This window comes from Melanotaenia boesemani, chromosome 21 (assembly GCF_017639745.1).
Source record: "Melanotaenia boesemani isolate fMelBoe1 chromosome 21, fMelBoe1.pri, whole genome shotgun sequence".
Classification (NCBI taxonomy): domain Eukaryota; kingdom Metazoa; phylum Chordata; class Actinopteri; order Atheriniformes; family Melanotaeniidae; genus Melanotaenia; species Melanotaenia boesemani.
Genome location: NC_055702.1, coordinates 1,133,330 through 1,145,888, shown reverse-complemented (window position 1 = coordinate 1,145,888; position 12,559 = coordinate 1,133,330). Strand labels below are relative to the sequence as shown.

The following is a 12,559-nucleotide window of genomic DNA, read 5'->3' as shown; positions in this document are numbered from 1 at the left end:
CCACCTGTAACACCTGTCCCACATGTTCCACCTGTCCCACCTGTACCACCTGTAACACCTGTACCACCTGTTCCACCTGTAACACCTGTCCCACCTATAACACCTGTCCCACCTATCCCACCTGTCCCACCTGTAACACCTGTCCCACATGTTCCACCTGTCCCACCTGTACCACCTGTTCCACCTGTAACACCTGTCCCACCTATAACACCTGTCCCACCTATCCCACCTGTCCCACCTGTAACACCTGTCCCACATGTTCCACCTGTCCCACCTGTCCCACCTGTAACACCTGTCCTACCTGTCCTACCTGTCCCACCTGTAACACCTGTCCTACCTGTTCCACCTGTCCCACCTGTAACACCTATCCCACCTGTAACACCTGTCCCACATGTTCCACCTGTACCACCTGTACCACCTGTAACACCTGTAACACCTGTACCACCTGTTCCACCTGTCCCACCTGTCCCACCTGTACCACCTGTAACACCTGTAACACCTGTCCCACCTGTAGCACCTGTCCTACCTGTCCCACCTGTAACACCTGTAACGCCTGTCCCACCGGTCTCACCTGTCCCAGGTAACAGTGATGGCTCTAAGGCAGCAGGTCAGATGGAGGTTCAGGTTTTCTCTGTACTGTTGTACAATGAGTTCCTGGTTTGTCTTGGTTTGTTATATCTGTGACTGCAGCTGCACTGTGATTGGACAGGCTTTGCTGAGGGGGAGGGGCTTCACAACCATCAGATCACCATCAGAAATGTGTTTGATCAGGTGAAAAGTTGCTGCTGTCCTGTGAAAACCCCCTGACTTTGACTCTGATTTGGAGTTTTGGGGTTGTGGCCAGACAGCAGTTGTTAAATTCTACATTCATTAGGACGGACAGTTGCAGATTATCCAGGTGTAATGACGTGTCCTCACCTCTAACCGACGGTGTTCTGATCAAACCTCGACCTCCAACATGAGTTTTGGCTGCAGGGAAGCGGAACTGTCCTGGAATGGCAGCGTAGGCCTGGGGGGCGTAAAACATGGGTGCACCCAGATACGCTGCCGAAGGATCGTACACCTGGAGGAGGAGAAAGAAGGTGAGCACTTAACACTGGCAGGTGTGTTCAGATCCAGGGTCCTGGGTCCTGATGTTGTAACGAGATAAACTGACCACTAGATGGAGATCATGGGGCCCAGCTGGACCACAGACTAACAGGACCCAGCTGGACCACAGACGAATAGGACCCGGCTGGACCACAGACTAACAGGACCAGGCTAAACCACAGACTAACAGGACCCGGCTAAACCACAGACGAACAGGACCCGGCTGGACCACAGACTAACAGGACCCGGCTGGACCACAGACTAACAGGACCCGGCTGGACCACAGACTAACAGGACCCAGCTGGACCACAGACTAACAGGACCCGGCTAAACCACAGACTAACAGGACCCAGCTGGACCACAGACTAACAGGACCCTGCTGGACCACAGACTAACAGGACCCAGCTGGACCACAGACTAACAGGACCTTGCTGGACCACAGACTAACAGGACCCAGCTGGACCACAGACTAACAGGACCCAGCTGGACCACAGACTAACAGGACCTTGTTGGACCACAGACTAACAGGACCCAGCTGGACCACAGACTAACAGGACCTTGCTGGACCACAGACTAACAGGACCCAGCTGGACCACAGACTAACAGGACCCAGCTGGACCACAGACTAACAGGACCTTGTTGGACCACAGACTAACAGGACCCAGCTGGACCACAGACTAACAGGACCTTGCTGGACCACAGACTAACAGGACCCAGCTGGACCACAGACTAACAGGACCCAGCTGGACCACAGACTAACAGGACCTTGCTGGACCACAGACTAACAGGACCTTGCTGGACCACAGACTAACAGGACCCGGCTGGACCACAGACTAACAGGACCCTGCTGGACCACAGACTAACAGGACCCGGCTGGACCTGGTGGTAAATCAGCTGAAAACGTGGTTGTGTGGGCTATCATGTCCACCATGTCCTACCTGTCCCAGGGTGTAGGTGCTGTAGTCCGTCTGCAGCAGAGAGCCTCCTCGTCCTCCCGTCCCTCTGGTGTATCGGACGTAGCTGTCCTTGTCCACCGGCTTGGCCAGAGTCACCTCGATGGGAGAGCCATCCACCACCTGAAGGAAGGAGAAGGAGTCATGAAATCTGCCCTGGAGATGGAGGACATGAGGACGGATGTTTCCTGACTCCTGCTGCTGCTGGATGTCCTACACCTGGCTGGTGTCAGGTCCACCTCCACCTGCCTACGGATGAAGCATGAACCAGTTCAGTAGCAGCTGCTCCCTGAAAGCCTCGACTTTATGAGACTGAAGCAATAAAATCAGGTGAATAACTGAAGCAGAGCATCATCATCCTCCCTCTGCAGATCAAGAGGAGCTTTATGGTTCCACCCGGGGAACCGGGGAACCTGCCGGGCCTCACCCCACCTGCAGACTGGCTGAAGGTAAAATCCACACATACAACCGAAACTCGGCCACACGAGAACAGATAAACAGAGAGCCGGAGAGAAGAACCGAAGTAAAATCAGTTCAAACAAAGGAACATAAAGAGGTAAATAAATGAATCAACAGCAGGGTTTTTGGTCCATCTGCAGCTGTATCTGGACCTGCATCCAGGAACTGGACCGGTTCTCTGCAGAACACGGGTCATTAGTGATGCTGTTAGCCTGCGTGTGAGCTGCACAGCCAGGTCGAACCAAGCCGCCATGCTGGGTCGTAGGAGATAATAACACACCAGCTATGTCCAACATATGGCCCAGGGGCCATATGTTGGACATAGCTGGACATAACTGGATCAAGGTTCAGATTCTGGATCAGTTTTGGTGAAAACTGGTCCAGCTAAGCTGGTGGGAAGGATAAAGGTCAGAGGTGGCCAAACACATGACCGGTTGGATGACTAGAGCCCGCCTGCAGACAGACCACAGCTCGTGCGTGTTCTCTGTTCTTTCCTGCAAAAATACAGGAAGGCGCTGCGATGCTGTTACGCTGAGGAATCCATCACTATCTGAATGATACTTTGTCTCTCAGTGGATGGACAACGAGGACATTTGCAGAGGACGACACAACTTCCTGCACAACTTCGAACCTGCAACCCGAAACAACTCAGAAGTTTTAAAGGTTTAGCTGTGCAGTGCTTGTTGTTGGGAAGAATTTTCCTAACAGTCATCCTGCGGCCATCCTCTAAATATCTTCTGATTCTGAAGGTTCAAAATATACTGAGTGGGCTGATGGCTCCGCTTACCTCGTCGCCTGGCTGTGACAGCTGTGCTCACCTGAGTCAGAAAATTGCTGAATTGGAATGGCGAATATCCGACTTGTACCAAATCCAAGAGGAGGAAAGGTTCCTAAAATCTCTTGTCAAGATCGGCCCAGCGACCGCCACAGCAAAAGCAGATGGACGCTACGGTGCCCTGGTTGAATGCGACGGCCTCTGCCAGAGACGATCACTGGGCCCAGCTAGGAGCTAAGCCTAAAGCTAGCTCAGTGGCTGCCTCCACTCCTAGCCAGGAGATGTGGAATCCGGTCGCTAAGGGAAAACACAGCAGCAAAATCCGGCGGTGCCCGGCATCTCCTTCGGCCATTCAAACTTCAAATAAGTTTTCCATCCTGAGCGAGGAAGACTTCCCTCCTCTCCCTGATCACAGCTCGTCTGGTTCCTCTTCAAAGCATGATGGCTACCTGGCTTCCCCTCTGTCTTCCACAACGGCAGTGACGAGACCCGCTTCTCCTATGGAACGTAAATGCCGGCGTCGGTCCGTGGTTGTTCGGCCTGGCTCGATTCACTTTACGCCCAGACCGGGGATGGACGTCCCCGTCTCTGGCTCTAAGCAGGAGGGACATCTGGAGTCGTGCAACACGGCCGCTCGGTCCCGCAGCAAACTTCTGCCAGCTGAGTCAGCTGGCACTCCCGGGGCCGGCACCGGCCCTCTGCCCACCACTGATCACCTCTCTCCTGCGAACCCAGCCAGCGCTGGCCGTGCGCTCTGCTTGGGTGAAACAAGGAAGGCCGTGTCTGTACAAAAACACACACCTGGTTGTCCGGAGAGCATAGTCTCACCATCTTCTCCTCCCTTGTGTGCGCAAACAACAATAATTGTGGGAGATTCCATCACCAGAAACATCAAATTTTTCAACGCCACCACATGCTGTTTTCCTGGAGCCACGGTCCTGGACATCCGCGACAAGCTCCCTGGGCTGCTGAACTCTATGCCATCTTCTATTGAACGCGTCATAGTTCATGTGGGAACAAATAATACAGCCCGTCAGCAGTCTGAGCTGACAAAAAAGGATTTCAGGGACCTTTTTAACCTTCTCAGCAGCTGGGGGGAAATCTGTTTTTATTTCGGGTCCGATCCCAACACTAGCCCGTGGAATGGGCGCTTCAGCAGAATCCTTAGCCTCCACACCTGGCTTCTGTCTTCCTGCAGTGCCCACAAGGTTGGTTTTATTGACAATTTTAACCTCTTCTGGAACCGGGCCTCTTTCTTCAGAGGCAACGGAGTTCACCCAAGCCCGCTGGGAAGCAGGGTGCTAGCTGCAAACATGCAGCATGCTGTACAGTGTTCTACACGTGACTGACTAATTACCAACCACAACACCCTACCGGCACCATCGAACACTGTATCCCCTGCCAGCGCCCCCTATCAGTACCACCTGGCATCACCACCCACACCTGTGTCTCTCCCCATATAGTCCATAGCCACGAACAGAACACCGATATTCAGTAAAAAGTCCCACAGAAACCCTGCTAACCTCACGTCAATACAGACACTCAACAGGCCACCCAACACACACCCGGTTTCTAAGGACACTCCTTCTGGTCCCCTGAATATGGCCATACTGAACGTCAGATCACTTTTAAATAAGTCCTTTCTTATAAATGACCTGATTTTAGACAACAGCATTGACTGTATGTTTTTAACAGAGACATGGCTCAGCACAGATGCTCCCATCACCCTAACTGAAGCATCACCACATAACTACATGTTCACACATATGGCCAGGAAAGGCAGCAAGGGTGGTGGGACAGCCTCTATCCTGTCATCTTCCATTGGTTTTAAAGACATTTCGTTTGAAGAATACTCCTCTTTTGAATATCACACCATTGTTTTTAGCAGCCCACCTGTTCTTGGAGTAACAGTATATAGACCTCCTGGAAGGTGCTCATCATTCATAACAGACTTTTCAGAGCTGCTCTCAATCATTCACAACCAGTATGAGAGGATTGTTATTTTAGGTGATTTTAATTTGCACATAGATAATCAGTCAGACTCTTTCTCCCAGGACTTTTTAAATCTTTTAGACTGTATGAATTTTACCCAGCATGTCAGAGTACCCATGCACAACAAGGGCCACGCATTAGACCTTGTTATTACTTATGGACTATCTACCAACATAACATCAGTTGTTGATTTAGGTATTTCTGACCATTTCTGTGTCTTTTTTAAGGTTGAAGGTTTTATGAAACAAGCTATCCCTGAACAGACCGTTAGGAAACGCTGTCTTAATGCTGAAGTGGCTGCAAACTTTACTGATCAACTTCACAGCGCCCCAGCTTTTATTTCCCCCTCATCCTGTGATTTTATTGTTGACCATTTTAACAGTAAATTACGTGCTACCCTGGACAAAGTGGCCCCACTAAAACTGAAGAAAGCAACAACAAAACCAGCTCCTCCCTGGAAAACTGAAGATATCAAAAAGTTAAAAAGGAACTGCAGAATAGCAGAGCGGAGGTGGCGAAAAAAACAAACTAACAATAAATTATCAAATTCTACATGAACACTTATGTATTTACAACAAAGCTGTTAGAATATCAAGACAGGCCCACTTCTCCAAACTCATAACTGACAATAAAAACAAACCACGTGTTCTCTTCTCCACCATCAACCGCCTAATTAACCCTGTTTTTAACAATCCTGCTGGTACACCCACTGATGCCAGGTGTGAGGAGTTTGCAGCCCACTTCACAGATAAAATAGAGAAAATCAGATCTGACCTGCGTCAACATCACATTGTAGATTTTAAACGGTCTGGGGCTTTGTTTACTTGTGAGGAAACACTGGAGAGTTTTGCCCTGGTTGATGCTGCAATGCTTAGGGATGTTGTTTCACAGTTAAGATCTGCAACTTGTTTTTTAGATCCCATCCCTACTGCCTTTTTTAAAACTGTCTATGGCTCTTGTGAGGAGGATTTGCTGAGCATTGTGAATTGCTCTCTCCAGACGGGCGTCTTCCCTTCCTCCCTAAAGACAGCCGTGGTGACCCCTGTTCTGAAGAAGAGCGATTTAGACGCCTCAGTCCTCAACAACTACAGACCAGTATCCAACCTGTCGTTTTTAAGCAAAATTTTAGAGAAATCTGTTTTTTATCAGTTAAATTATTTTTTAATTTCACACAATAAATTTGAGAAGTTTCAGTCAGGTTTTAGGACCAATCACAGCACTGAGACGGCACTGGTCAAGGTTGTGAGTGATCTTAGGCTCAATACTGACATGAAAAAACTCTGTCTTAGTGTTGCTTGACCTCAGCGCAGCCTTTGACACAGTTAACATGGTTGGCCTCACTGGTACTGTTTTTAACTGGTTTAAATCCTATCTAACAGATAGAGAGTTCTTTGTTAGCATGAAGGAATCCTCGTCCAAGAGCTATAGACTAACCTGTGGTGTACCCCAAGGCTCAGTTTTTAGCCACCCTTTTTAATCTTTACATGCTTCCTCTTGGTGATGTCATCAGGAGACACGGCATAAATTTCCACAGCTATGCTGATGACACACAGTTATATGTTGCCGTGACTCCTGATGAGCACGGGCCCATTGATGCCTTGTTAGATTGTATTTTAGATATCAGAGGGTGGATGGCAGAAAACTTCTTGCAGCTCAACCAGGACAAAGCAGAAGTTTTAATGTTTGGACCTGAAGCTGAGAGAGAGAAACTGGAGGCCAAACTGAAAACAGTAGCACTCAACCATTTTAATCAAGTAAAAAACCTGGGAGTGATTTTAGATGCAGATCTCAGTTTTGAGCCACATATTAAAAATATAACTAAGACAGCTTTTTATCATCTAAAGAACATCTCCCGCATCAGGCCGTTTCTCTCTCGAGCCAGTGCAGAGACACTGATTCATGCTTTTATCACATCAAGATTAGATTACTGCAATGCTCTTCTTTCTGGTCTTCCAAAGAAGTACCTGAACGCAGCTGCAGCTTGTACAGAACGCAGCTGCACGTCTGTTGACAAAGACCAGAAAGAGGGCCCACATTACACCAATTTTAAAGTCTCTGCACTGGCTCCCCGTCAGCTTCAGAATTGATTTTAAGATTCTTTTATTGGTTTTTAAGTCTCTTAATGGTCTTAGCCCACCTTATTTATCTGATTTGCTTTTACCTTATGAGCCCACTAGACCCCTCAGGTCCTCTGGTACTGGCCTTTTAACTGTTCCCAGAGTAAAAACAAAAACCCACGGCGAGTCCTCCTTTTATTTCTATGGCCCTCGTATGTGGAACAGCCTGCCTGAGGACGTAAAGGGAGCACCTAGTGTGGATATTTTTAAAAACAGGCTCAAGACCCACCTTTTTAGTTTAGCATTTTAATTATTATTACTCTTATTATTACTATCGTATTTATTCATTTAGTTATTCTTAACACACAGGCTGTATTCAGCTTCTATTTATTTATCATTTATGTATTTGTTTTATCAGCCCAGGGTTGGTTTTTAGATTTGGTTTTACAGTGTTTTATCTCAGTGTTTCCCCACACCACAAGACCCCAGAATGTATGACAGCGTTTCCTTGGTCCTTTTAACTTGCTTTTACCCTCTGTGTTGTGTGTGTGTTCGATGGGAAGGGGTGTGGGGGTGGGCTTGCTGCTCTTGGGTTGGGGTTCTGGGGGATTTTACTCTCTGTAAAGCACCTTGAGTTGCTATTTTTATGTTTGAAAGGTGCTATATAAATAAAGTTTGATTTGATTTGATTTGATTTGGAAAACAGCTGACCGAGCAGCAGCTGGGACCTGAGGATATAACAAGTCGCTGGATTTTCTTGCAGAAGAGACGACGGCTGCAGCAGAAGAACATCCTGGATCTAGTGCGCCAGGCGGGGGGGGGGGAAGGAAAAGCGGATCGCAGACCTGGAGCAGAGTGATGGATCTACAGTAACACGCAAGGACAGAGGATGGGTCATCACTGGGCTCCTGGGAAAAGCTCGGGCAGTACACAGAAACATGGAAGGAGTGCAAGATGAGCTGGATGTAAAATCCACGGAGGAACAAGTTTTTATTTCCTGGGAAGAGATTCACTGAGACGTTGATAACATAGAGGTGTGTCCTCCTCTTCCTAGGAGTCAAAGCTGCCGTCAGGCTCAGGCTGAAACAGGAGCAAACGTAGACATGAATTACCACCTCACCGCAGTTAATGCAGAAACAGCCAGAAAAGCACCATCCCTAAACCTAAACAAGTGGAGGAAGAAATGGCTAAGATCAGCTGTGTGTGAGGTCACGATGCACAGGATCACAGCCGACTGCCACACCTGGACGCATCACTGCGCTCCGAGCTGAGAGGATGAAGGGTCTGATCGCAGTAACTGAACGCACCAGATGTGGAACACAACACTGACCCAGATGTGAACTGATGATGTTTTTCCATAATAAGAACAATATTTTCTGTTAGTGCAGCGAAGAGCAACACAAGACCAGGACCAGATATGACTGACCTGCTTCAGCGCCAGAAGCCGCTACGTACATTTCAGTAACATTTAGGAATTCACACGCGTCTTCACAACCGGCCAGGATTAAAAAGATAATGGACTTTATGAATCGAGGAACATGAACCAGGAGGAGGAGCTGCCATGTACAACAGCCTGGACTTAAAGACCATCGAGCTGCGGCCCACAATCTTGTAGCATGAGTTGGCTGCAGGACACACATAACTTCACCCATAGAAGGCACGCTTTCAAAGATCAGCTGCAGAGTCGTTTATATATGTGGAGATTTTAACAGTGATTTAGTAAATCCACATGAACACAAAGCAACAGATTAATGGAAGCAGAGAACAAGCAGGAGACAGAAGAAGAGCAGAAGAATGATCACATCCCAGAATATTTCAAAAAAACAATTAGACACAGAAAATATTTTTAATATATTTATATAATAAATATAAAATAAATATAAGATATAATAAAAAAAACAAATAAGAAGATTAAAGTATAAAAACAAGATGAGTAAGAAAGAATACTTCAAAAACCATCTAAAAGGAAAATGTCAAATGATATAATCAATAATAAAAATAGAAAACATGTATAATAGTTAAATATGTACAAACCAAAATATCCAGACGCATCTGTTTTTAACAAAGTAAAACTGGTTCTCGATTTTAAGTCAGAGATTTTCTCTCATTTCATTTGTTCTTATCGTGTCCCTGAAAGATCAGCAAGGAGCACCGTGGATCATTATTATTATTATTGTTATTATTATTATTATTATTATTATTATTATTATTCATCCATCCATTTTCTTCCGCTTATCCAGAGGGTCGTGGGGGCAGCTGCCTAAGCAGGGAAACCCAGACTTCCCTCTCCCAGGCCACATTCACCAGCTCATCCGAAGGGATCTCGAGGCATTCCCAGGCCAGCCGAGAGATGTAGTCTGTCCAGCATGTCCTGGGTCTGCCCCGGGGCCTCCTTCCAGTGGGACGTGCCCAGAACACCTCACCAGGGAGGCGTCCAGGAGGCATCCTAACCAGATGCCCGAGCCACCTCATCTGGCTCCTCTCGATGTGGAGGAGAAGTGGCTCTACTCTGAGCCCCTCCCGGATCACCGAGCTTCTCACCCTATCTCTAAGGGAGAGCCCGGCCACCCTGCGGAGGAAACTCATTTCGGCCGCTTGTATTCGAGATCTCGTTCTTTTGGTCATTACCCACAGCTCATGACCATAGGTGAGGGTAGGAACGTAGATCGACCGGTAAATCGAGAGCTTTGCCTTTTGGCTCAGCTCTCTCTTCACCACGACAGACCGATGCAGAGTTCGCATCACTGCGGACTCTGCATCGATCCACCTGTCGATCTCCCGTTCCATCCTTCCCTCACTCGTGAACAAGACCCAGAGATATGTAAACTCCTCCACTTGGGGCAGGACCCCATCGCAGACCCGGAGAGAGCACTCCACCCTTTTCCTGCTGAGGACCATTGTCTCGGACTTGGAGGTGCTGATTCTCATCCCAGCCACTTCACACTCGGCTGCGAATCGCTCCAGTGTGAGCTGAAGATCACGTCCCGATGAAGCCAACAGAACCAGGTCATCCGCAAAGAGCAGAGACCCAATCCTGAGGCCACCGAACCGGATCCCCTCCACACCTCGGCTGCGTCTTGAAATTCTGTCCATAAAAGTCGGTGATAGAGGACAGCCTTGGCGGAGTCCAACCCACACTGGAAACTGAATCTGATCTACTGCTGGCAATGCGGACCAAGCTCTGACACCGGTCGTACAGGGACTGGACAGCTCTTACAAGCGAGTCCGGCACTCCATACTCCCGGAGTACTCCCCACAGGAGTCCCCGGGGAACACGGTCAAATGCCTTCTCCAAATCCACAAAACACATGTAGATTGGTTGGGCAAACTCCCATGCCCCCTCAAAGACCCCAAAGAGGGTGTAGAGCTGGTCCACTGTTCCACGACCGGGACGAAAACCACACTGCTCCTCCTCAATCCGAAGTTCGACTATCCGGCGGACCCTCCTCTGCAGCACCCCTGAATAGACCTTACCGGGGAGGCTGAGGAGTGTGATCCCCCTGTAGTTGGAGCACACCCTCCAGTCCCCCTTTTTGAAGAGGGGGACCACCACCCCAGTCTGCCAGTCCAGGGGGACTGTCCCCGATGTCCACGCGATGCTGCAGAGGCTTGTCAACCAAGACAGCCCTACAGCATCCAGAGCCTTAAAGAACTCCGGGCGGACCTCATCCACCCCCGGGGCCTTGCCACCAAGGAGATTTTTAACCACCTCAGCGACCTCAGCCCCAGAGATAGGAGAGCCAGCACCAGCTACCCCAGACTCTGCTTCCTCATCAGAAGACGTGTAGGTGGGATTGAGGAGGTCTTCGAAGTATTCCCTCCACCGCCTCACAATGTCTCGAGTCGAGGTCAGCAGCCCCCCATCCCCACTGTACACAGTGTTGACGGAGCACTGCTTTCCCCTCCCGAGCCGCCGGATGGTGGACCAGAATCTCCTCGAAGCCATCCGGAAGTCATTCTCCATGGCCTCTCCAAACTCCTCCCATGCCCGAGCTTCTGCCTTAGCGACTGCTGAAGCCACGCTCCGCTTAGCCCGCCGATACCCATCAGCTGCCTCTGGAGTCCCACTGGCCAAAAAGGCCCGATAGGACTCCTTCTTCAGCTTGACGGCATCCCTTACTGCCGGTGTCCACCAACGAGTTCGGGGGTTACCGCCACGACAGGCACCGACGACCTTACGGCCACAGCTGTGGCTGGTCGCCTCGACAATAGAGGCACAGAACACAGCCCATTCAGACTCAATGTCCCCCGCCTCACCCGGGACATGGTTGAAGCTCTGCCGGAGATGGGAGTTGAAAATCTTTCTGACAGAGGACTCTGCCAGACGTTCCCAGCAGACCCTCACAACACGCTTGGGCCTGCCAGGCCTGATCGGCATCCTCCCCCACCATCTGAGCCAACTCACCACCAGGTGGTGATCAGTTGACAGCTCTGCCCCTCTCTTCACCCGAGTGTCCAGGACATGCGGCTGCAAGTCCGACGACACGACTACAAAGTCGATCATCGAACTGCGGCCTAGAGTGTCCTGGTGCCAAATGCACATGTGGACACTCTTATATCTGAACAAGGTGTTCGTTATGGACAATCCATGATGAGCACAGAAGTCCAACAACAAAACACCACTCGGATTCAGATCAGGGGGGCCGTTCCTTCCAATCACGCCCCTCCAGGTCTCGCTGTCATTGCCCACATGAGCATTGAAGTCCCCCAGCAGAACGAGGGAGTCCCCAAAAGAAGTGCTCTCCAACACCCCCCCCAAGGACTCCAAAAAGGGTGGGTACTCTGAACTGCTATTTGGTGCATAGGCACAAACAACAGTCAGGATCCGTCCCCCCACCTGAAGGCGGAGGGAGGTTACCCTTTCGTCCACCAGGGTAAACCCCAATGTACAGGCGCCAAGTTGGGGGGCAATGAGCAGGCCTACACCTGCTCGGCGCCTCTCACCGGGAGCAACTCCAGAATGGAAGAGGGTCCAGCCCCTCTCGAGGGCAGTTGTTCCAGAGCCCAAGCCACGCGTCGAGGTGAGTCCAACTATATCTAGCCGGAACCGCTCAACCTCGCGCACCAGCTCAGGCTCCTTCCCCGCCAGAGAGGTGACATTCCACGTCCCTAGAGCTAGCTTTTGCAGCCGAGGATCAGACCGCCAGGGTCCCCGCCTCTGGCAGCCGCCCAGCTCACAATGCACCCGACCCCTATGGCCCCTCCTGTAGGTGGTGAGCCCACGGGAGGAGAGG

At 49.9% G+C, this 12,559-nt stretch overlaps 1 protein-coding gene across 3 annotated transcripts in view; it reads right to left on the bottom strand.

Annotated features, from left to right (window-relative positions):
- Positions 1-12,559, bottom strand: part of a1cf (apobec1 complementation factor) — a 34,412-nt gene that overhangs the window by 5,183 nt on the left and 16,670 nt on the right. For all 3 annotated transcript variants that reach the window (XM_041974236.1, XM_041974237.1, XM_041974238.1), the window contains exons 8-9: positions 2,028-2,165; positions 919-1,063 (exon numbers count right to left, since the gene is read on the bottom strand). In XM_041974236.1, coding sequence (XP_041830170.1) covers positions 919-1,063; positions 2,028-2,165 — 283 coding nt within the window. The remainder of the gene's footprint in view (positions 1-918; positions 1,064-2,027; positions 2,166-12,559) is intronic.